This window comes from Rhinoderma darwinii, chromosome 5 (genome assembly GCF_050947455.1).
Source record: "Rhinoderma darwinii isolate aRhiDar2 chromosome 5, aRhiDar2.hap1, whole genome shotgun sequence".
Taxonomy (NCBI): Eukaryota; Metazoa; Chordata; class Amphibia; order Anura; family Rhinodermatidae; genus Rhinoderma; species Rhinoderma darwinii.
This window is the reverse complement of record NC_134691.1, coordinates 52,817,865-52,842,868: the sequence shown is the minus strand read 5'-3', so window position 1 is coordinate 52,842,868 and position 25,004 is coordinate 52,817,865. Positions and strand designations below refer to the sequence as shown.

General features: G+C 43.1%; 2 protein-coding genes across 4 annotated transcripts; one reads left to right on the top strand and one right to left on the bottom strand.

Moving 5' to 3' along the window:
- On the bottom strand, positions 1–2,941 carry LOC142651370 (sperm motility kinase-like). 3 transcript variants are annotated; one of them, XR_012847611.1, is made up of 3 exons: positions 2,361–2,727; positions 1,211–1,352; positions 1–1,128 (listed from the first exon to the last, which is right to left on the bottom strand). XR_012847611.1 is itself a non-coding variant. In XM_075825979.1 (3 exons), exons 1-3 carry the CDS (start codon positions 2,900–2,902, stop codon positions 1,096–1,098), a joined length of 336 nt encoding a protein of 111 aa, XP_075682094.1. In that variant the 5' UTR covers positions 2,903–2,941; the 3' UTR covers positions 1–1,095. The 3 variants fall into 3 exon arrangements, 1 of the variants encoding a protein (XP_075682094.1); XR_012847612.1 differs by having other exon boundaries at positions 1,211–1,349; XM_075825979.1 differs by lacking the exon at positions 2,361–2,727 and adding an exon at positions 2,742–2,941.
- CIBAR1 (CBY1 interacting BAR domain containing 1) lies at positions 2,739–19,464 on the top strand. The gene is made up of 9 exons (XM_075825980.1): positions 2,739–2,929; positions 5,141–5,375; positions 7,581–7,649; positions 8,081–8,182; positions 10,378–10,383; positions 13,045–13,149; positions 13,929–14,042; positions 16,122–16,211; positions 18,964–19,464. The coding sequence occupies exons 1-9, from the start codon at positions 2,901–2,903 to the stop codon at positions 19,060–19,062; spliced, it is 849 nt and encodes a 282-aa protein (XP_075682095.1). The 5' UTR covers positions 2,739–2,900; the 3' UTR covers positions 19,063–19,464.
- Positions 19,465–25,004: the final 5,540 nt, after the last annotated feature.

Sequence of the window (25,004 nt, the reverse complement as noted above, 5' to 3'; positions counted from 1 at the left end):
ACGACACCAATGTGGTGTGGTTTTTTTGGACAGAATGTGCTGCGGGTTCCAGGTCGGATACGCTGCGTTTTTACGCAGTGTATCCGAGCCGTGGGAAACCGGCCTTAGTGTGTGTGGGCTGACATGGGTAACTGGAGAAGAAAAATAATGTGAATGGGAATGTATAATTACCCAGTTACACTGGAGTTTTGAGGTCTATTTTGACGCACTGCTCTACTGTCTACGGGGCCCTATCAGGGCATTACAGGTGGTATGGCCATCAGGGGCCCTTCCTGGAGGAGCTTCCACCTAGCAAGAATAAAAGTTTTGTCTGCTGGCCAACATTCTCAGAAGATTATATCGGTGGGGGTCCAAACGCTGACAGCTCCAATAGCTAGAACAAAGGGGCAAAAGTGTTCGGCTAAGCGATGTGCCCTTTCAGTTGCTGTTGCCATTCTTTCGGACATCATGGGAAAGCCACAGCAGTTGTAGGTGGACCCAGAGACTGCCTAGCGGTCATCGAGGAAAAAGCTGACAGCGGAAGGGGCACATCACTCAGCTGAGACACATAGAAGGATCCGACTATGGGGCCTCGAAATTTATTATAGCAGCCCGGTGGTGGAAAATAGTCTGCAGAAATCCCAAATCATCACCAGAGGACAGATAGGGTTTATTTTTATGCTGCACAGAAAGAAATGTTTTGGTTTGTTTCCCGTGAATTTTTGGCCAGATAAGGATAACTAGTAATTATTAGAAGCTTACTAAAGGTGGCCATACATGAGGTTAATGTCTTCTGAACCTGCCGATTTCTGCAGGATTGGCCGACCATCTAAAGTGTTTGGGGGCCTCTTTACTTTCCCACCATGGCAAATGTTGGAGGGGGGGGACAAGCAGAGAAAAACTGGATAAGGTGCCCGAGGTACACCATTCCCCATTGAGAATACATGCACAGTCGGCCGAGTGGGTATGGGGGATCGGGAGGAACAGCTGTCGGCCAAACACTCGTTCAGGGTTAAGGCCTTCTTGGTAGTTGGAATCATCCTTGATTAGAAAGTTCCAGGATCTGCACCAGCATAGAGAAGCCATCTCAAAGAAGATCACATCACCGAGCACCAGTTAACTGCCTTGTTGTAGGGCGTCTAGAAAAATCTGTGTAAACAATAGAAAGAAAATTGAAGTCTTGGAGAAATGCCGACGTGATAAATCAGTAAACATGTAGATGACTCCTCACCTCAGGAGCCATGTATCTAAGAGTCCCGGCATATTCCGAGATCTTCTTATCCCCAAATATGTTCATCACAGAAAGACCAAAATCTGTGGTTTTCACATGACCAGCGCTGTCCAATAAGATCTTTTCTGGCTTTATGTCACTGCTAAAAGAAAGAGGATGAGCTAACTCTATTACAGAAGGCAGCCCAAATAATTTTGGGCCCCTTTAAAAGCTTATTCATATATTTGCCCTATGGGTCGCAAGTGGCAGGTGGAGGAAAGCACACGTGTAGTGCTTGCCACATTTTATCCTGGTTGACATAGGCTAATGAAGGGGTTAACGCTAGGACAGGTTTTCGAAAATAGTTAAGGGGTTAATTCCAGCATCCCTGGCAAGTTGTTAGGCTATGTTCACACGGGGTATTTTGCCGAGTTTTTTGACGCGGAAACCGCGTCGCAAAACTCGGCAGAAACGGCCCGAGAACGCCTCCTATTGATTTCAATGGGAGGCGTCGCCGTCTTTTTCCCGCAAGCAGTAAAACTGCCTCGCTGGAAAAAGAAGCGACATGCCCTATCTTCGGGCGCTTCCGCCTCCGACCTCCCATTGACTTCAATGGGAGGCAGGAGAAAGCGTATTTCTCGCTGTTTTATGCCCGCGGCGCCCAATGGCCGCGGGCAAAAAACGGCGCGATAATTGCCGCGAAAATCGGCGTGCAGGGAGAGGAATATCTGCCTCAAAGTTCCAAACGGAATTTTGAGGCAGATATTCCTCCCCCAAAATACTCCGTGTGAACATAGCCTTAAATTGGTTTCTATTTAAACATTTTTTTACTTTTTGAGATCCAGCTTCCTGTTTACATAGAAGCTGTATCTTGCCATCATAGCCGAATCCGTCAGGTCTGCAGGATGGGTTTGGCGGTTTTTTTCTCCCATATATCTACATATGTTGTTTTTTCTCTACAAAAAAATTCAAAGTCAGTGTGTTGCATTTCTATATGGCGTTTTTTGTGACATTTTTTCCAGAATAAATCACATAATGCAAAGAGGAATATTTGCATCAGATGAAATTTGAATCACATTATTTGCAATGGAAAAACACCACCTAAAAAACCTGATAGTAAAACACACTATTCAAAAAAAACAAAACAAAAAAAACGCATGTATCCTTTTACCTAAAAACTTGCGTTTTTTAGCCCAAAAGGACAATCATGTTTGAGTACCCGCTAAGAGCGATTCCCTCTTGCCGCAACTATATATTATACTAGGTCGGCCATTGGCTTTATTAGACACCATGTAATACTGCATTTCAGTGCTGGGTAAATGTGGAGCATTTCTAGAGACGGCAGCGGATCACAGGAGCTCAACATCCGCATCCCCCACAATCAGCACACGGTCACAAGAGGTCGCTGTCGGTGGACAGCCCATAGCATTCAGGGACCACCCGCTAAAGATCCCCGATATCAGCGCGGCAAGGAGCTGCAGCTGCGTATATCAGTTACAGCGCTCAGCAAACCCCGCCTCCTCCACCAGAGCGCAGACCCCGCCTCCTCCACCTGAGAACAAACTCCAGGACCTCCCCGCCCTGATCACATGACCATGAACAGCGGGACGCGTCATGCAGGAACCATGCCAACGGCACCCCCTGGTGACTGAGACGATCAGGGAGGAGCTGGAGCTGCGATCTGGGAGGACGCGCCGTCGTCATTCTCATCATGAGCCAGACACCAGAGACCAGGGCTAGGTGAGGAGTGGAGCCGGGGGCGCGTAGATTGCTGCTTGCCGGGTGAAGGGTCTTATTAGGAAGGGGAAGAAGCAATGATTCACGTCCCGGTCCTCTCCCCGTAACACTATTCACGTCCCGTCTACAGACCGTCAGCAACAATGTTCCTCCAGCCAAGGTGTGTATGATGAGAGGGGTGATCCATATGTATGTCATCCGGTGCAGGGGTATTCCCATCACGTCACTGATGATATATCCACTGGACAACACACCATAAATGTATGCTGGGACCTGCACCCACCTGGAGCACAGGGGTCCCCCGACCTCAAGTCCAGGCGTCCTGCGGATATGCCAGATCCCTATGAGGGCTTGTTTTACGAGACGAGTTGTATGTTTTAATGGCGGTTCTGCCATTCCTTTTTGGGTTTTGATTTTATGGTGTTCACCGTGCGGTAAAAAACGACATGTTCTCTTTATTCCACGGGTCAATACGATTGCGGCAATGGCAAATTTATATAGGTCTTGTTTTTTCACCACTTTTACTAACTAAAAACAAAAATAATTTTGAGTCGCCACATTCTGAGACCCATAACCGCTTTATTTTTCTGTCAGAGCGGTGTGAAGGCTCAGGGGTTTTTGGCTCTATTTTGGGGTACATACGACTTCTTGATCAATATTTTTTTTTTTGAGGGGGAGGAGAGGTGACCCAAAAAATTCTGGCTTTTTTTTTATTTTTTATGGTCAACTTGTGGCAATTATAGCATCGCTATGGATACCAATTATCGTCATTTTTTTAATTGTTTACATTATTTTATGTAAAAAAATGGGAAAAGGGTTTGTTTAACATTGAATAGTTTTGTTTTTTTCCCAATATATATATATATATATATATATATATTCTTTAAAACTGTTCAAATAGTTTTTTTGTTTTGTTTGTCCCACTTGGAGACTTGAACATGTGGTTTGTTTGATCGCTTGTACAATACATTGCATTGTTTCTGTATTGCAGTGTATTGTCCTTTTATCGCTATGCTTTCCTCTGGCAAGGCTTAATAGGAGTACTAAGATGGCAGACCTTGGAGCCTGCGTTAGGCACCTGGCTGCCATGATGACACATTGGCACTGTACAATCGTGTTGGGGGGGGGGGGGTGTGGTATCAGAGGCGCCTCCCATCTGTCTATCCGCTAAGATGCCACGATTGTTATTGACCGTGGCATCTAAGTGGTTAAGCAGCTGGGTTTTGTTATCTCCCATACTAGCCATCAGAGCAGGGCGTCAGTTTTTTAATATACTGCCGACACCTTCTGCTCATGGAGCTGGCTCCGCTCCTGAGCTTCCCTCATACAGCCTCCTCCGACATCCGCCATACATATGCAGTGTATGTCCCCAAAGGGTTAAAGTCTAGTGCCACATTTGCGAATACGCCAAGAAGTGATGTGAACGCAGCCTTACTTTACTATATGTGGGGCTAATGCACAACGTTTCCCACAATAAGGCTAGGGCTACACAGCAACGTTGACCTCGCGTAATTAAAGTTAATGTGTCTGCGTTGTGTCCCGTGGGTTACCATGACCGCGACTCGACAGTCGCAAGAAATCCAAGCATGCTGAATTTTTTGCAACTGACTGGCCGCGGTCGTGGCAACCCGCAAGTTTCAACGCGGCCACATTGACTTTAATTGCATGCGATGGAAGCCGCGGCACACAGCGATCTTCGCAGACAAAGTCGCCGTGTAGCCCTAGCCTGAGTGACGTTCCATGGGAAAAATCCTTCATATCGTGGAAAATAATCCGTTATTATATCCCTTTCAAGTGTGGGAGTGGAGCTTTCCGATTGGGGGGAAATCTTTACATCTATGGCTGGCTATAGGGCTACTGGTTCTGTATGCAAATCTGGTTTTGCAGCTCAACTTGCAGGTCAATGGACGATGGGTATCTTAACACATTCCCGCGCCGTACAATTACAGCAGGGATGGGATTTTGGCTTCCGAATATGTGTGGACAACTTTTCATCAACATAGATGTTCTGAATGTGAGCGGCATGGGCAGACCTCCACATCAGCAGCGATATTGATGCCTGGTGCGGCATCTCTGAGGGAATCTATACTCCGCCTTAGACAACTAAGTGATTTGTCCAGCCGTAAAGGAAACACTATTCAATATCGTTCCAATATTTTGTTCCATTTTACAACCCAACGTTTCCTGATCTTTAACTCTGGTTTCTTCTTCTAGAGACAATCAGACCAGACAGATTCAAGAAGCGGTCAGTCATGTGGAAAAGCACTTTGGAGAATTGTGCCAAATCTATGCCGGGTATGTCCGTAAAACCGCCAGGCAACGGGACAAAGCTGATCTCCTGGTAAGAGAAGTCCATGCGTATGCTGACACCGAAACGCCAAATCTAAAACATGGACTGAAGGGCTTTGCTGATGAACTTGCCAAACTTCAAGATTATCGTCAAGCAGAGGTATGGCGGTATCGATGGGAATTGTGACTATTTATTATACAGGATATCCTACTATATTATAGGACAATTCTAAGCCAGGGTAGATAATCCCTTCAGCAGGCGCTGCCCAAAGGCGACAGCTCGGTGGCTACTTGTATAGCATGTTTAGACGCAGCTCCTGTCATTTTTATTGAGGGTGTGATACAATGTGACTAGGACAACTTCAAATAACAGGTCAGTCGCTGGCATAAGGGGGTGAAGATAACAGATGCTACCTGGCAACATCCGTTCTATCATGCAGCTTTTATTGTAAATGTGGCCTAGGGACTAGTAAGGTAGGGCATGACGTGGCACAGTGCCTATTTAACATGCCAGCAGCACTTCAAGTCCTGAGGCAGAGGGAGGAAACGGCCAATCGTGATCCACTGCTGGATTGTGGGTTTTATTTTGTTATTGGGGTGGGGGGCTGGTATAAGACCATGGGGATGATTTATTAAGACTGCCGTTTCATATGCCAGTCTTGACAGAAAGAAAGGTTGGAGTAAACTGTGACACGTTTAAGCCTCTTAATGAATGTGTCGCATCTTTCGGCCGGGCCGCATCGGCACAATTGTGGTTCAAGGACTGCGGCCGTGCGCCATACATTCCCCCCACATTGGCCATAAAATAAAACACATACTCACCCGTCTGCTCCTCTTCTCCTCCTTTCTGGGTCCCCTCAACATTCCAAAACAGCTCATACAAAGTCCTGACGCTGAGCAACATCAAGACCTCATCCGCAACACCGCACTTTAACGTCATCGGTTCTGTCTTGCATACAACGGCCTGGCCCTGCCCGGCGTCCGTACGTTGTATGAGCCGTGTCATGCTGAATTAGCCAGAGATTAGATTAGGTGAGTATAAATTCTTTTTTTAAAGGAACAGTGTCACGAAAAAAAAATTTTTTACATCAGTTTGATTTTAGTGTTTTATTAAAAACTTTTATATTTGTTTGTTTGTTTTACTTTTTTTATTTTTTCACTTTTTCTTCCCCATGGGGGCTGCCATTTTTTTTTCCATTTCTGTATGTGTCGATTAACGACACATACAGACATGGAATACGGCAGCTACAGTCCCATAGTGAATTCGAACGGGACCCGTTCCATCCACTATGCTGTATGCCGTCTGTGTGGGAACGGTGCATGCGCCGCTCCCACACAGTCCAAGTTGAACTGTGCGCCGTCCGGCGCCATTTTCCTGTAGCCGTCCGGCGCCATTTTCCTGTAGACCGGAAGTCGCGGCCGGACAGTAAGATTACTACTTCCGGTCGCGGCTTCCGGACTTGTGCACTTGGAGCGGCGGTAGCAGACGGACCGGAGGGAGCGGCGGCGACTGGAGCAGGTAAGTTATTTCTGTGTATGTACGTGTTTTACTGTGTGTTTACTACTGTATGTAAACCTACTACACTGTGTGTTAGCTCAAAAAATGGCGACACACAGTGTAGGAGGTTTGACCATTCAATCCCCTCCTTTCTCCCGGCACTAGCCAGGATAAAGGAGGGGGGGATTCTGAGAGCTCACTAGAGCGAGTGAGTTTTTTCCAATTTTGCAGCATAAAGCAATGTGGTTGCTTTACCACATGCAATGCTGCAATTTTGGGAATTACTCCATCTAGTGACCAGCACTGGGAAATATTATAAATTAGAATCTGATTTATAATATTTCCTGACTCGTGAAAAAAATTAGAACAATGTTTTATCACCTACACACTAATTGTTTAACTAAAAAAAAAATACATTTTTTTTCTAGCGTCACATTCCCTTTAATGATTTATAATTTTTTCATATTTTATTTTTTTAACTGGTGTAAGTCATATTAAATTTTTGGGGATACTCTGGCCCTGCCCCCTTTTTTTGAAGCCATGCCCCTATTCCGCAAAAGTAGTGAGGGCAGTGCCAAGAGTGTTTTGGGCTATTTTGCAAAGTAACCTAACTCAGATGAAATGTCCATGTTTTTGTCCATAGGTGGCAGTATCAGATACTCAGCTGGTGCGGAAAATATATTCATATATCATCATAGTTTGTCAGGCTAACAGGTTTTATTTTTTTATTTTCTGTACGTACTAAAGATCTACAAAATGATTACTAGTTGTTCTAGCACCATATGTGGAAATATTGCTGGAAAATAAATGTCCAAATGTATTTCTGCCCTGAAGATATGACCGTGAATTACTTTTGTTTATTATCAGGTGGAAAGACTTGAAGCCAAAGTAGTTGAACCTCTGAAAAGCTATGGAGCTATAATCAAGCTCAAAAGGGTAAGTGTGTACGTTGTTTCATTACTATATACATGTGCTGTGTCCACACTGGTTGTGTGCCCTATTCGAGCATGTGGGCATCGTTGTGGAGAGGACCTCCTTCTATTAGCCAGAATGCTGCAAAGAGGGGCTCTTGGTGCTGCTTTGGAGGACTTGGTGCTACTATGTGTTACATGGTCACCCAAAGATTTAAATGACTAAATATGAACCATTAACACGCCAGCAGCTACCCTGTATATAAACTGAAAACACCCCTCCCCTGCCCCTTCACTTGGTGCCAGTGTTACCAGATGAACTTGGTGGCGTGACACAAATCTGGGGCAGCATCTGATGCAGTATTTGGCCCGCCTAAGCGCAGAAGAGAGGCACTCCGGTGAGCTTGTGTCATGCCTTCTGTGATGGGAGAAGTGAACGTTTTGTTTTTATTCTAGGAGGATCTTAAAGTGACCTTAAATGCTAGGAACAGAGAAGCAAAGCAGATGGCTCAGCTAGAGAAAACGCGCCAGAGAAACCCATCCGATCGGCAAATTATTGTATCCTTATTCCCATTTATTTAAGACTATAGACCGCTTGTTTACTCTGAACTGAAATGGCCTAAAGCTTAGGTTGCGTCTTGCTGATGTTTTGTTCCATTCTGCCATTGTGATAGTTTATCATCTGTTATTAAGGATCAACTGAACAAACCTAATACCTAATCCCCAGAAAGTGGAGGGCTATAGGGCCCAATGCTGGCCTAGAATAGCTCGTCACACAGTCAGTCGCATGCAACGTTACTTGATACTTACAAATAATTTTCCATCCATTATGGAAACCCATGCAACTTTTTTTTTTAGGGAATTTTATGTTTCCGTGATTGTAAAGGCTATGGAAAACTTTGAAGACTGTTTTAGTAAAAAAAAAAATAATAATTGGGGTGTTTTGTGCAACTTTGTTATTTTGTTTTTATTAAAAAATGTTTTACTTTTTGAGATACAGCTGCTTTATATTCTGGATACATAGAAGCTGCATCATGTTCTAAAGCCTGAATCCGTCAGGTCAGCAGTACTGACGGCTTCAGTGACAGCGGGCAGGATCCACCTGTTATCGATCACATGTTATGAACTTGGATGGGATCAATAACAGGTGGATCTGACATGCAGGACCCGCTGTCACCGAAGCAGTTAGTCCCGCTGACCTGACAGATTCGGGTTTCAGCGCAAGATACAGCTTCTATGTATCCAGGATATAAAGCAGCTGTATCTCAACAAGTAAAAGACATTTTTAATAAAAACTAATTACAAAGTTGCATTAAACATTTCAATACATATTTTTTTCTACTAAAGGTCTTCAAAAGTTTACATATCCTATAAATTATTGTATAGTCATGGTCTCAAAGGGAAAATCCAGTCACAATGACCTTCTGATATGTCATAGATACATGCGAGAAGATTGATGAAGTCTTTGAGCATGGACCACCACTGATTCCAGGTTCTCTATAGAGCGTTCAAAGCTCATTTTTAGCAAATAAGTGCTCCTTTACTTGTCTGCCAATATGGTTGTTAAGGATGTGCTGCTTGACAACTGCAATATTTTCAATAGGTGTCAGGCAGCAGATCCCTAGCAACCAGTTTGTCTCCGATTACTCTGTGGTTCCCTGGCAGAATTACGATTGTACTGAGGGCAGTGATGGGTCAAGAAGTGGTGGCAACACCTATGGTACAGATTTCTTTATCTCTAGGGGGAGTTCGCACTGTGTTTTTTGGTTGTTTTTTTTTGTCAGGCAGAAAAAAAATCTGCCTCAAAATTCCTTCAGGAATTTTGATGCAGATTTTGAATTGCACGCTTTTTGTTTTGTTTTAGTGTTATTTTGCAGGTTTTTTTTTTCCTTTTTTATTTAGCCGTTAAATGTAATGCTAAAACCACTGCCAAAATTTCTCCCGAAATGAGCGCTGCAGGTTTTTTCTGCCTTGCACTGATTTCAATGGGAGGTCAGAGGTGGAAACTGCTCAACGAATGGGCATGCCAAAAGCTGCCTGGGAAAAAAAAACGCCTCGGCCTCCTATTGAAATCAATGTTGGGCGTTTCTTGGCACTGATTGCGATGCGGTTTCCTCGTTAAATTTGGCGCCAAAAAATGCTGTATGAACTACCCCAAACTGCTGCATTTACCATATTTTTGTAAAAATATATTTAGATGGTGAACCAGTTTAACTAAAGTAGCGGGCAATGACACTGTGCAGAGGATAGTCATCAGCAATGTATTGTAAGTAGAACGTCTAATAGAAATATCAGTGTCTGTGAAGTGCTGCTGTGCAAAAAAATTTAAAAATGCTTCCGCTCATTGATAGTCACTTTACAGCAGTGTCGCAAAAGTTCAGGAATGACAGACACTGTATGATCAGATTCTAATCTGCTCATGTGACTATGGCAACCCCATTGAAGCCTTTAAAGAATATACAAGTGATCAAATCAAATAACACTGCCACATACGCGTTTTCTAAATCTAGTATTATTTGACTTGGTCACTTGTGCGGCCGGAGTGTTCCAATTTTCAGATGCAGAATTGTGAAAATTCACCGGCAGAATCCAGGCTGCTGAAGGGTCCGTAGGAATAGCCTGTCTGCTGAAAGAAAAGCCATAGTGAATATACACCGCTATTGTACCGCGCACTCACACAGACTTATAGAATTGTATTGTGAGAAAAAATTTGCTTGTAGTTTTCATTTGCTTTTTCCTTAACTAATATTAAGTCACAGGTATAAACTGCATCATTTTCATGACATCACTGGAACGGGATGGACGGCTCTTCTCCTTTTTGCATATAAACAATGAATAGTTAGCTTTCTAATTGACTGAAGTACTTTATTAGTGTCTGTTACGGTAAAAGTCCAATAATGCAGCATGTGAGGGACCACTAAGGTGCCGGATTATCAGAAATTCACAACAATTGGAAATGAAATATACAGCAGGTGGCTAGATAGACGTGTGGCCCTAGTCTCGGATGCCCGGCCTCCACCGCACCTTTGCCCTGTCTTCAATTTGCTGTATGATTAGGCACAGCTATTCCAGCGTGGGACTTTTTTGTCGTGTGCTGGATTATTCGATTTCAACTGTACTTACTAATATTGCGGCCTGTTCTTTAGCAGTTTGCCTCTTCTCAGTTTCTTCTTTACATACATCATGTCCTGGAAATCGTCTGTAAGTGTAGAGGTTGGATCTGCACGTGTTGTATGTGGATTTTGATTTGCCTAGTCAGTGCAGCTTACCGGAGATAAGAATGTACACTTTATTTAAACCTCTCTACGTATTTATTGTCTCATGGTATCCTGACATGTTTGCTACCTTAAAGGGGTTGTCCACTACCGGACAACCATCCGTATATGATCGATGCGGGTCCGACACCCGGACCCCGCACCATTAAGCCGCTCTGGCTGCCTTTGGGCACCGGACGTCCATGCCGGAAGCAGATGGCTCCGGTCTTGGAATAGCTGCTGTACTGCAGCCCTGCCCCTATTCAAGCAAATAGGATCAGAGCTGCAGCATGGCCGCTATGCAATGTACAAATTCGACTGCTTCTGGCTCTATACATTGCATAATGTGCCATAACATCCGTGGCCCGCAGGCCATCGCAACAGCTGATCGGTTCAGGTGTCTGACCCGTACCGATGATATACTGATGACCTATCCGGTGGTCATCAGTTGTCCAGTAGTGGACAACACTTTTAAAGCGTACCTCCAGTGATTCACTCAAAAACCTCAGTGTGTTTTCTAGAATAAAAAAAAAAAAAAGTGACTTTTTGTTACTTATTAGCCTCATTCACTTGCAGACTACTCACTCCATTAATTTTAATATGAGACAGAGCCCTTTACTTCCTCCCTGCTGAGATAGAGATAAAGCTAAAATAACTTGACTGTACCCTAAGGCCTTATTCACACGAACGTGTCCATTTTGCGCGTGTAAAAATGCATCGTTTTTCTTGCGTTGCAGTTCCGTGTAGTCACCGTTTTTTACGTATGTCGTCCGTATGTCACTAGTTTTTTACGTCCACAAAATAAACTGTTTTTCTTTTTTTCCTCATTTCTTTAGCAACGGTTGCGTGAATCACATACCACACCCGTGTGCTGTCCATTTATTTTCACGCACCCATAGACTTCAATGGGTGCGTGATGTGCAAAAAACGCACAAGAATAGGGCATGCAGTGTTTCACGCAGCAGACACACGCTGCGTGAAAAACACTATCTAAATGGCCCCATTGAATTGCATAGGTCTGTGTGACGTCTGTTTTAACGCGCGTAACACGGATGTGAAATACGCTCGTGTTAATAAGGCTACGTTCAGATGAGCGTGCCCGTTTTGCGCGCGTAAAAAACTGTTTTTCCTACGTTTCATGTCCCTGTGCCATCAGTGTGCGTTGGGTGTGGCATGCGTTTTTTAACTCCGTGCAAGCACTTTTCTTTTTATTTTTTTATTTCTCTGCATATCTTTGTAACTGATGCGTGAAACGTGGATAGAACACGGATGTCGTCCACTTATAGACCTTAATGGGGACGACTAGGTGCTCAAAAACGCACCAATATAGGACATACAGTGAGTTTAATGCAACGGACACTCGCGGCGTGTAAACTCACCCATGTGGGAATAGCCCCTTTGAAATTAATGGGTCCGTGTAGTGTGAGTTATATCAACCACAGCACACGGACGGGAATCGAGCCCTAAGGCTGGGTTCACACGACCACATTAACGTCCGTAATGGACGGACGTATTTCGGCCAGAAGTCCCGGACCGAACTCAGTGCAGGGAGCCGGGCTCCTAGCATCATAGTTATACGACGCTAGGAGTCCCTGCCTCTCCGTGGAACTACTGTCCCGTACTGAAAACATGATTACAGTACGGGACAGTTGTCCTGCAGAGAGGCAGGGACTCCTAGCGTCGTACATAACTATGATGCTAGGAGCACGGCTCCCTGCACTGAGTTCGGTCCGGGACTTCCGGCCGAAATACGTCTGTCCATTACGGACATTAATGTGGTCGTGTGAACCCAGCCTAACTGGGAATTACAAACTTGCTATCTAATAAAGTCCTGTGATTACAGAAGCATCGGCACTCCTGGTAAACATGAAGGGAAATCTGGTCATTTGGTGTTTGCCTATTGTATCTTGAGCAGAACAAAATACAAAGAAAGATTGTCACCATGTGGGGAAAAAAAGTAGGATAATTTATGTAAACTCTAAAGCCAGCCATGCCCTAGAAACCAAGCTCAAGTTGAAGTTGCCACCTGATATTGATCCACTGATGTCTTACCGCTCCTTTTCATATATATATATATTCAGCAGATTGTAGGTAGCCAGGTGAATATTGGCGTGCGTTACATATCTATGGATGTTTGTAACCCACTTGAATTGTCTATTTTTTAAGGCAGAAACAGAACTACAGCGAGCTACAATGGATGCAGCTAGAATAAGTCGCCAGCTGGAGGAAACCATTGACAATTTTGAAAAACAGAAGATTAAAGATATAAAAGTAAGTCAAGTGTTTAATCGGCAAGGTCTTGTTTATCATTTCCAACGCAAATTTTTTTTCAGTTCAGTAATGTCTGTAATAAGAGTGACATTACTAAAACACTAAACAGAAGGAAATGACATGGCAGTACAAACTGTATGTCTATGGCTCCATCCACTATGCGTTTGGGAGAGTCACTCTACTATACGACTAAGGCCCCATGCACACGAAAGTGCTTTTGCGGCCGCAATTCCCCCGAAAATCCACGGGAGAATTGCGGCCCCATTCATTTCTATGGGCCCATGCACACGACTGTGGTTTTCACGGTCCGTGCATGGCCCAGGAGCCTGGACCGCAGAAAGAACGGACATGTCTTATTACGGCCGCGATCTCATTAACATTTATGTTAATGAGATCGCCCCATCAAATGAAACCTATATGAAAAATGTCAATTTGCATTGATACTGTGTTTGGACAAAGACTGGCGCTACATGGCTGAATGTTGTGCCAAGTGCCGATGATGGTTTTTAGCCTCGTCAGTGTTATCGCCCTGACATTTTGGGTGTCCATAGTGCACCACGGTGTCTGCAGCTGCCACTGGGGTAGATCATGAGCTAGGGATTTTCTGCAAGAGAATTCACTCCGGATGGATTTCTAGCAGTCTGTTCTGAATCTAGTGGTTTATTTAGTATATTGTTTCAGGCTGTTCTGCTTACATGCAAACTGTAAGGAAAATTATATAGTAGACATGAAATGAACCCCCAGGGTTAACATATTTATTGTTTGTTTTCCCTGTTTAGAAAATATTCAGTGACTTTGTATCAATTGAGATGTTGTTCCATGGGAAGGCTCTAGAAGTATTGACCGCTGCCTTTCAGCATATCGAGGATATTGATGAGGAGGAAGATCTAGAGGTAAGGAGCAGAGATCAGGCATGCCACAGTGTTGGTTTTCCCGTTACACACTGTGTGAACAAGGCCTATTTGACGCGTTTTACACACTGAAAAAACGCGTCAAACACATGCTTTCAGCTTCCCATTGACCTAAATGGGAAAGTGCATTGTAGTGCATACCACGCTGTTTTTTTACGCACACGTGTGGGAAAAAAAACACGCCGTGTTAAAAAATAAAATAAAATGCGGCAAACACGCCTAATTTCCATACTCAATGGGAGTTCTAATTGTGTGCCAAAAAACGCATCAACAAACGCCCCAAAACCGCCTGTATTTTAAAATGCGCTTTGCAAAAAACGCTTCCGTTTTTGACACGTTAACACGTTGTTTTTATTTTAAGGGCAGGCTGAACAAGGCCTTAAGGTGTAAGAGTCTTTGTGAATAATACAGGTGTCTATAAGTCTAGGTACACATCTGCGCTAAGAATTCAGTTTTTCGGTTTAGTCATTGGGAAAAAAGGTGCTGGACGGACCCCGTTGACTAATAATGGGTTCTATCTCGGCGTCCATCATCTTACCAGAAAAAAAGTAGCTGAGCATGCTGTGGTATTGTTTTTGGTAATTTGACGGAATCTATGGCTTAGGCTCCTAATGGGACCTACGACGCAGATGTGACCCTAGTCTTGGATATAAAAAATGGTATATCCAAACGAGACGACCGTGCCAAACCTACGTTGAGCCACTTCACAGCAGCTTTTACTTTCAATCAGGTGGAATTTCATCTTATTTTAAACTTTAAGCTGTTCCTGAGGTGGCATACGTGTTATTACGTAATGGTATGTCTAATAAAGACGGCGTTCAGCCGATCACCCAGGAAAGTTCCATCTGGGCAAACAATGCTTCTAGTACATAAACTACTATCATAATCTATGATAAACATAAAGAAACAGGGTGCTACACAAGTTCGTACTATGAATGGTTACTGTCATAAGGCAACACATGCAAAAAGCATACCAAAAAGAAAAGACATGGCACATCCAATCTTTACAACGATCTCTTGCTGGTAAGCAAAAAAAAAAATCGTACACATTTTGATCAAGCTTCCTACTTTTTTGACCTGCAAAAAACTAAAAAGAGATCATCCTGATATCCAGATCCAAGAAAGTGTATGCTGCAGCCGGTTGCCCCACGTGTATTGCTGCTGACAACTGCAGCTTCCTCAGGGTTTAGGAAAGCGGAAAGCTGCACTTGTAAGCAAAGAGGGGACCAAAGTTACCATGGATTCTTATTCGCCTTGTATACAGAGTATTATATGCTGTATAAAAGCAAAAAGTTGGTTGCTACAGAGCACCATTCTACCTGGTGTAAGCCATTTGTCTTGAGCATACTCCTCTCTCCTTCAGGTAGAAGGCTACCCAGGGAGCAGCCCTACATGTAAGGGTATGTTCACACGCAGTGAGCAAATACATCTGAAAATACGGAGCTGTTTTTAGAGAAAACAGCCTCTGAATTTTAGGCGTTTTTGAAGCTGAAAATGAAATTTGGAGCTTCTTTTCAGGTGTTTTTTGAGGCGTTTTTCATAGTGTTCAATGGAAAATCAGCTCCAAAAAACGCCTCAAGAAGTGACATGCTACTTCTTTTTACGGAGCGTCTTTTTACACTCCGTTTTTTTAAACAGAGGTGTAAAAAGACGCCCCGTATGAACTAAATGCTGTTTTTCCCATTGGGGCAGATGTTTGTAGGCGTTTTTTCAGGTGTAATTCGAGGCGTGAAATGCCCGAATTACGGCTGAAAACACTGTGTGAACATACCCTAATAGCCACTTCACACGAGATAGAATGTCCCACCTCTTCAATCCACGATGGAATAGAAATACCAGGGTGGAGCAACACGACCAGAATGATCAGGCATAATGCATAACAATATTCGGAGTACACCGGTAGACCCCGGCTACCAGAGATAGTGGTGGAAGGAACCAGTGTCCATATTCATTAGTCGGTCATGATGGCTCACTGGAGCGGATTTGGCGCAGATCGCACAAGTTCTATGCTGTGTTTAGTATCTAGTCTAGGCTGTGACTGTATTTATGTTCCATCTGTAGGTCTTTAGAAGTTCTCTTCATCCACCGGATTTCCAATCTCGTTTAGATATCGTGCGTGCCAATTCAAAGAGGATGTCTGCTTCTTTATCGGTAAGATTTACTGTGCTTCCAAAAGAATTCACTTTGGCTACATTCCCATGAACGTGACCGGTTTAAGCACGCAAAAAAATGTGCGGAAATCTGTCCGTGTGTATTGCGTTTTTGCATCAGTGTGGTTTTTTTATTTATTTTTTTACGCACTTGCAAGTATTTCCTCTTCCTCATCATTTCTTCAGCAGCTGGTGCGTGAAAAACACGGACAACACACAGATGTCGTCCGTGTGCTGTCCGTATTTTTCACGCACCCATTTACTCCAAAGGGCGACGTGGTCCGCAGAAATGGACAAATATAACAGGCAGTGATTTTCACGCAACAGACGCACGCTGCGTGAGAAAACACGGACGTGTGAATAGCCCCATTGAATTGCATAGGTCCATTGATGTTTATTTATTTTTTTAACGGACAGTTCATGGACGTATAATACGTTCGTCTGAATAAGGCCTTTAGGGCATGTTCACATTCATTTTTTTCTGTGTTTTTTTTTTTTTTTTGTTTTTTTGTTTTTTTTTGGGGGCTTTTGTTAGTAAAAATGAGCGGAAAATATATTTAGCATTTAAATAAAAGAAAGTGATGCTCTGTATCAGAAAAAGCATACCCACCGCTATAAAGATATATTCACAAAAAAGGTATCGGCACAGAATTATAAACCTATTTAGGGTATGTTCCCACACAGGATAAGCTGCAGATTTTCTGCAACAGAAAATGTGCAGCAGAATCTCTAGGACAACGGTGGTGAAGTTGTGACAGGAATCCGCACAAAATAGTGCGGTTTTTTTTCTGCTCATAAATGTGCTGCGTTTTTTCCGCAGCAGTCTTATCTGCGTATTTAGTGATTAAACATTGGTTATAGCAAAGTATACGTTCACCTGCGTATTTCCAGCAGTTTTTACTGCCTTTCCGCTGCGTAAACGCTGTGAAAACTGCAACCACGTAAATCTGTTGCAGAATTACTGCTCCCCATTGAAGTCTATGGGCCAAACACGCAGCATAAATTAACATGCTGCGGAATTGAAAAACGCACCGCAGAATACTTTCCGCACAACTTGAGGTTTTTTTTTTCCGCAGTGTGGGCATGGGATTTTCTAAAGCTCATTCACTATGCTGCAGAATTTCCGCACATAATTCCGTTGTGGAAATTCCGCAGCATTTACGCTACATGGGAACCCAGCCTTAAAGTGTAACTAAACTTTTAAAAAAAAACGTTGACATGTCCATGTTCGAGCACTGAGACCCCCACCGATCACTGAACAAAGCTGCTCAGGTGAGCACTGTGCCACTTCATTTCAGATCGGCTTTCCTTGGAAAGCCAATCGAGCGGCGTACGAACTCATAGACTTTCTATTGAGCCCGTACGCCACCCCGAGGAAAGCCGATCAGAAACTAAGCGGCACAAGATTGATGGGGATCTCTGTACACGGACCCTAACCAATAAAAACGTGTGACAAGTCACTATGACGTGTCCAAATTTTTTTATTTTTTTTAGTTTAGTTACCCTTTAAATTAAAAACGCAAAATGGTTCTCCATGGTGGATATTCCCTTTTTAAGGACTGCTTAGATGTAGCAATTTTAGTAATATGTGCAATAGACATTTATAGCACATCCGCAAGATAATAATTTAGGGCCATTTTATACCTTGACCTTGTTTAAAACACATGTCTCTTGAAAGTGGCGCTCTTATTGGAGACCCAATGATATGCTTGAACCAAATGGGGCCGTATTCAAGAATCCGAGTTAGGCTATGTTCACACGGGGTATTTTGCCAAGTTTTTTGACGCGGAAACCGCGTCGCAAAACTCGGCAAAAACGGCCCGAGAACGCCTCCCATTGATTTCAATGGGAGGCGTCGGCGTCTTTTTCCCGCGAGCAGTAAAACTGCCTCGCGGGAAAAAGAAGCGACATGCCCTATCTTCGGGCGCTTCCGCCTCTGACCTCCCATTGACTTCAATGGGAGGCAGGAGAAAGCGTATTTCTCGCTGTTTTATGCCCGCGGCGCTCAATGGCCGCTGGCGAAAAACGGCGCGATAATTGCCGCGAAAATCGGCGTGCAGGGAGAGGAATATCTGCCTCAAAGTTCCAAACGGAATTTTGAGGCAGATATTCCTCCCCCAAAATACTCCGTATGAACATAGCCTTAGGAGCCGGCAACAACAAGGGTGTATAGGGTGTCTGTCTGTAGCTTCCTGCATTGACTCCTGCTAATAGAGACTGATGCAGGTGAAGCGCAAAGCAGCCTAGACATTATGTGACCGCTGTTGGGTGCTCACTCCGCAGCCGAATGTATAAGAGGACTTAAAACATGGCTACCAGGGCTGATTTTTCTAGCTGCCACAATGTCCTGGCAACTGCGTTCATTTGGCTACCCCAAGTATTTTCAAATGAAGACGTGTCTTTATTTGCTTAAAGGTTATGTACACCTTTGAAAACTATTTTTTTTTTTTTCTTAATAAAACAGTGTGTTTGGTGCAACTTTGTAATTTATAAAAAAATTATTTGTACTTTTTGAGATACAGCTGCTTTGTATACAGAGCAGCTGTATCTAGCTCGGAGACCTAAATCAGTCAGGTCAGCTGTTACAAAGCAGCTGTATCTCAATAAGTACAAATAATTTTTAATAAAGTAATTACAAAGTTGCACCAAACCCACTGATACACTGTTTTATTAACAAAAAAAATAAGTTTTCAAAGGTGTACATGGCATAATGTTTTTTTTAGTACTGAGCCTGATTATTCTTATATTCTTAGCAAACTGCTGGGAGCCGGCACAAAAAGAATGCGGAGGAGGAGGAAGAAGAAGAAGATCTTGATGATGAGGATGATGAATCAACTGAGGGATACAATTAACTTATGACTTCAAGCAGTGATTTCTCAGAAAACGCAAGCCTTTCCCTATAGATAGAAGTGCAACATATCAAGATGTATGGTCATGTGCCCTTTTGGATATTTTCTTGATTTCAGTCAGCCAGCGCTGATATAGTTTCTGGATGTTTTATTTATGGAATCTGGATTGGATTCTCAGGGGATATACGTTAAATACAGTCTCAAAGTTAAGTGATCGCCTCTCTACATCGCACCGTTAAGGTTACAAAAGAGAAGAGTAGGCAAAATATATGTATATAATATTGCCTCAGTTGGCCCATGGTCCATCAGATCAGAGGTATATAGGAATGGAGTTTTCAGTGTCATGCTGTGATTTTAAGGGTGTTTTCCAGTTTCGGCAAATAAACGTTATTCGTAGTATATTAAAAAGTTATAAAAACTTCCAATATACTTTCTGTATCAATTCATCACCGTTTTCAAGATCTCTGCTTGCTGTCATTCAAAAGGAACTTTTTATGGTTTACTCTCGGGATATGGTCATGAGATGGACACACAGGTGCATAGCTTGTTACAGTGCAGTTATCCGAGCTCTGTCCTTTATGAGCCATGCACCTGTGTAATCATCGCATGACCAGGACAAATTGTTATCCCCTTTTGAATGACAGCAAGCAGGGATCTTAAAACTGAAGAATTAATACAGAAAGTATATTGGAAACTTGTATAACTTTATTATACCTCGAATGACACGTATTTGCCGAAACCAGACAACCTCTTGTCATGTATAAATCTTATAAAAAAAAATAAAGCTGGATCTATGTTATAATATAGTTTGTGATTCAAACCCTCAACTGTTTTTCAAGATCCATGTTTGCTATCATTGAATGGAAGTGGTTAGGGTTATGCAAATTCCTAATATACTTGATCTTCAAGATGTTTCCTGCCAGCTGATGAAAACATTCTTATTTCAGTGGCTGGAAATCTTTACAGACTTAGGCGAAGTTCACACTACCGTTAATATACGTTTACCTCTATTCCATCAGAGGAAGAGCGGATCGAAAGATTAAACGAAAAGCAACGGTTCCTTTAGAATTACCATTGATTTCAATGGTGATTGTTTTGTTTCAGTTGCTTTCCGTTTGCCAGGTTTCCGTTTTTCGTTTTGTTTTTTGACGGAAGCAAAAGCGCAGTCTGCAGAACTTTTTGTTTCTGTGAAAAAAACGGAACCGATGCTTTTCGTTTAATCTTTCCATCCGCTCTTCCTCTGAAGGAATAGAGATAAACGTATACTAAAGATCGTGTGAAAGAAGCCTTAGGCCTGCTGTCAGCTGAGCGGTGTATACAACTGGATCCAGTCTAGAGAGAAGCCCACACTGATACATTGGAGCAAACCATTATGACGGGAGAAAGATTTGTGCTGCTCATGTGTTCCACTCCCAGCGTTTCCGTCTCAGATATGACAAGTTTATTTTAAAAAAACGCCGCAAAATCCACAGCATAAAAAACGCACCTGTTTCCGCATCAAAATGGAAAATACGCACCTAAAAGTGGATTTAAAAAAAAACCTACAATATAGGCCCCATGCACAACGACAGCAAAAAATCTCCGTTTTTGCAGACCGCAATTGCGGTCCGCAAAAACGGAGCCATTCACTTTCATTGAACACTGACACCTTTCCGTAGCACTACGGAAGGGTGTCAGTGCCGTGGAAATGTTCCGGGAATTATGGAACATGTCCGTTCTTTCGCATTTTGCGGGCCGTGCTCCCATACTTTGTATGGGAGCACGGCCCGAAAATGCGGCTGTCAGTCAGCGGCCGGCCGTGCCCGCAATCGCGAGCCGTGATTGCGGGCACGGTCGTGTGCATGGGGCCATATAGTGTGATTTTACTTGTGGAATTACATGAATTTAGCTGTGGTTTTGATGCAGATTTTCTGCACACATCTACGCAACGTGTGCATGTAGCCTTAAGGCCGGGTTCCCACGGGTCGGATCACGCAGCATATCAGACCTGAAACCCGCAGTACATTCCCTCCGAAAAATCCCACCACATTGTGATGCGGTTTTTCGGACGGAATTTCTGCTGCGTAAAGCAGAGCTTGGGGGAAAAAAAAAGTAGATACTTACCCCCTCCCTCTTCTCTGCGCGTAGTCCGGCCTCCTACGTTGAAGTTGCAGGTCTTGTGACGCTGCAGCCTGTGATTGGCTGCAGTGGTCACATGGGATGCAACGTCATCCCAGGAAGCCGGACTGCAGGAAGGAGGAGAGCGTTCTGGGTAAGTATGATAAATTCTGTACCTCAAGCCAATTAACGTTTACGCTATGGGGGGTTTTCCGCAGCACAGGCATGAAATTTTCTAAATCTCATCCACTTTGCCGCTACTGCATATGCTGCGGAATTTCCGCACACAATTCTGTTGCGGAAATTCCGCAGCGTTTACACTACGTGGGAACCCAGCCTAAGGTTAACAGCCTACTACTACTGACCGCAAACGGATCTTGAGAATGTTGAGGAATTGAAACAAAGTACCGGGTTATTCAAATCCTTTCCATACAAGGGGGATATGGTGTCTCGTGCATAACAACTGGCCTTTTTGCCCATAGCAGCCAATCACGGTGAAGCCTTTATTTTTCCTGAGCAATTTAAGAAATGAAAGTTGTGCTGTGATTGGTCTCTTTCTGCAACCAGGACAATTCTTATGTCGTCTTTGCTAAATGAGGCCCGAGATTCACTGTGTATGGAGACCTTTGAATTTATCTGTATATTAGTTGCATAACTATAATTAAAGGAGTTACCCTGTCCATATGCCCTAATAGGATACGCGGACATTATAGGAGGGGTTCCCTATATTACCCATTACTGGTACGACACTGCGTCTCCTGTTATGTTGGACTCTACACAATGTATTCCATGGTCAGCTATTGATTTGAATGGGAACCAGGTAATAATACTTTGTGCCGGAGCAGCTTGCTTTAGAGAAGAGGTGGTCACCTCAAAATCCTAACTTCTATAAAATTGGAAAAGGACTTTATTAAATCCTTTATTTACATAAGACTGTGAGGTCAGAGCTGCAAGCCACAGTGTTAACGTCTTCCCTTAATCCTTACACATGTCCACTAAATAATAAAGGGATCACCATCAAACCGATGTATGAATTATCTGCTAAATGTTACGTTGTGCCTTAAATATAATACCTCAACCGTTTAGTAGATGCTACAGTTGTGTTTGCTGGAACAGACTATGCTATTGAGAATTTTCACTATGAATTTGTAATAATTTGTTGCCAAAATGATATATTACCAAGACGAGATTCACAATGGATTAGATGGAGGTTTTACTTATGTAAATGTATGTTACAAAGCGGCTTTTTAATATACATTGTTTTTATATATTGATGCGGTCAGTGGCTACAAAATGATGGTGAGCCGCTGCATTGAATTCTGGCTCATCCGCGCCGCCGCTCCGACCGCTTCCTGCTCCCCTGCACACGTTTGTAGCTGCTTTCAGAGGCGGAATTTGAACACAATGTATATTACAAAGTACTTGATGTGCTGACACTTTGACATATATTTACATTTGTACAGAACCCTTTTAAGGAAAGCAGAGAACAGATGTTGAGGGGAATATAAAAAAAAATATTTCATTGATCCTTCTCGTTTTCTGGTTTCTAAAAGAAAATAACAAGACATGACTGGACTGTGGCAAATGAAACCCGGCTGTAAGGCCAGTATTGGCGCTGGTCACTATGCATTACAGAGTGCAGATGATGGCGGAGTACTCTGGCTCTGATCAGCACTGCAGACTGGATCATAGTAACAAGTGGGATCCGTTGACTTTACTGAATACTAAGCTTAGATGTTGGGCTTCTCTACAGTCTTTTAACTCTTAGTCACACGTATTTGGTCATGACGCTTAAAGAACCACTCCAATAAAAATCGTTATTGCTTTGCCCATTTGTAATGGGCATCTGGTACATGCCTATGCTATTTATTTGCCCACCGAGCATTTCTTTTTCAAAACACAGACTCCGTTCGGCTCTGCTGTGTGGTGACGTGATCTCTAATCTGGCTGGTCCATTCACACAGCGTCTTAGGTGTGGACCAGAAGCCAGTTCCTCTATGTAAGTCTATTAGACTCACATTCTAAGAGAAACTGATTTCCGGTCCACACCCAAGACGCTGTGTGAATTGGCCAGCGAGATTAGAGATCACGGGGCAGCCAAACGGAGCCTGTGTTTTGAAAACGAAACGCTCGGTCGAGCAAATAAGTAGAATATACATGAACCAGATGCCCATTACAAACTGGCAAACCAATAAAAATTTACATGGGAGTGTAAATTGATCAGTATTTTATAATATTTACTATAGGTATTTACTGTGCTGTTTTATACTATGAGAACCTGACTAGGAATGCAGTGCTGATTTGTATTGCTCGGTCCTACTTCTGAGGTTTGTTATTGTAAATGTTATTATCGGCATATCATACAGAGCATGTCTGCCTCTTGTTTGTTATTAATGTGTGTGTCCATGAGATTTGTTTTTTGTGAATGTTTATTATACATTTGAAATTAAAATATTTCAATCATTTGATGCCATCCTTCAAAGTTCATGTTTCTAAATTTTTTAACTTGGTTATAAAGTCTTATGTTCCTGTTCATTATATGGTGGCGACGTCTGTCATTTGTCCTTGACAGCACTCTCAATCTAATCTTATTTCAGGCGCATATACATGCCAGAATGGCCGCTGCTCTATTCACACCTCCATTGGTTCCTTTCCCTGAGGCTTCAGTAGCATTTTATGTCAATAGCATAGCATGCTGTAGTATTGTATCCAGCAAAAAAAACCTGATACCTGACGGCAACATGACCGATCCATTATAAGAGAGAATAGAGAAGAAACGGATTAGTCATATCCATCATGGCTCCTGTAAAAACTTAAATCATGACGCAAGTGTGAACTCGAGCCAAAGGAAAAACTTGAACTTATCCAGCAGGGGAGCATTTCCCTCTACCATTTACCCATTAAGGGCCAGGCTATTTTTCATTGCCATTTCATTATCATGCGATGGAGGACGGTAACGTCTACATTATTGTAAACAAAGGATTTTATATATGATAAAATATGGCCACAATAGCGGTGATCCAAGGTAAATGAGTAACAACGTTCCCCATCGCCATTGGAGGCTGTATTTTGAAAGGCAGTAGACCTAAACCAGAAATAGGCTCACCTAAAATGGCGACGCTCTATCGGAGTAGTTCTGAAATGTTTTACTCTAGGAATAGGTTCACCTATTTAATGTTGGAGGTTACAACCAACAACATCCCTGAAGAAGGAAACTGCCTTGTTTTTTGAAACTCATCGGATGGTTTCTCCTGTCAAGGACATTGTACCTAGACATGTCCCACCTTAGTTAATACTCTCTGGATGGGACTTCAACACAAGGATCACCCTCTCTAAAAATAGACTAATGTTTAACCCCTTCCCGAAATCTGCCGTGTATATATACGGCGTAGATCGGGTGGGAAAGTATGGAACGGGCTGAGCCCACACCATAGAACGAGCGTGCCGACTGTTACAGCCGACATTTCCGTGTAACAAGAGGGATCTAGGTTAACCCCTTATATGCCAGTCAATAGCGAACGCGGCATCTAACCTGTTAGAAATAGGTGGTGGTGGACGATATCGGGCCATCCATTTTTTGACACGGGAATCTTGGCTGACCTTGGAAGCTCTCGCTTCCACTCTGGACCCTTGTCCTTTTGGGATTCTGGTAGGCAAACCAACTCCATCATTTCCTTGTCTCCTTCCCACCCTGAATGTGCCCTTGTCCCTTCCTCCCGTTTTTTCTTTTTTGTTCCTTTGCTTGATATGTTACGTGTTTGAAAAAGCAAATAAAGAAAGAATTTACAAAAAAAGAAATAAGTGGTGGCTCCTTGTGACGCTGCATTGCCCGCCCCCCCCCCCCACCA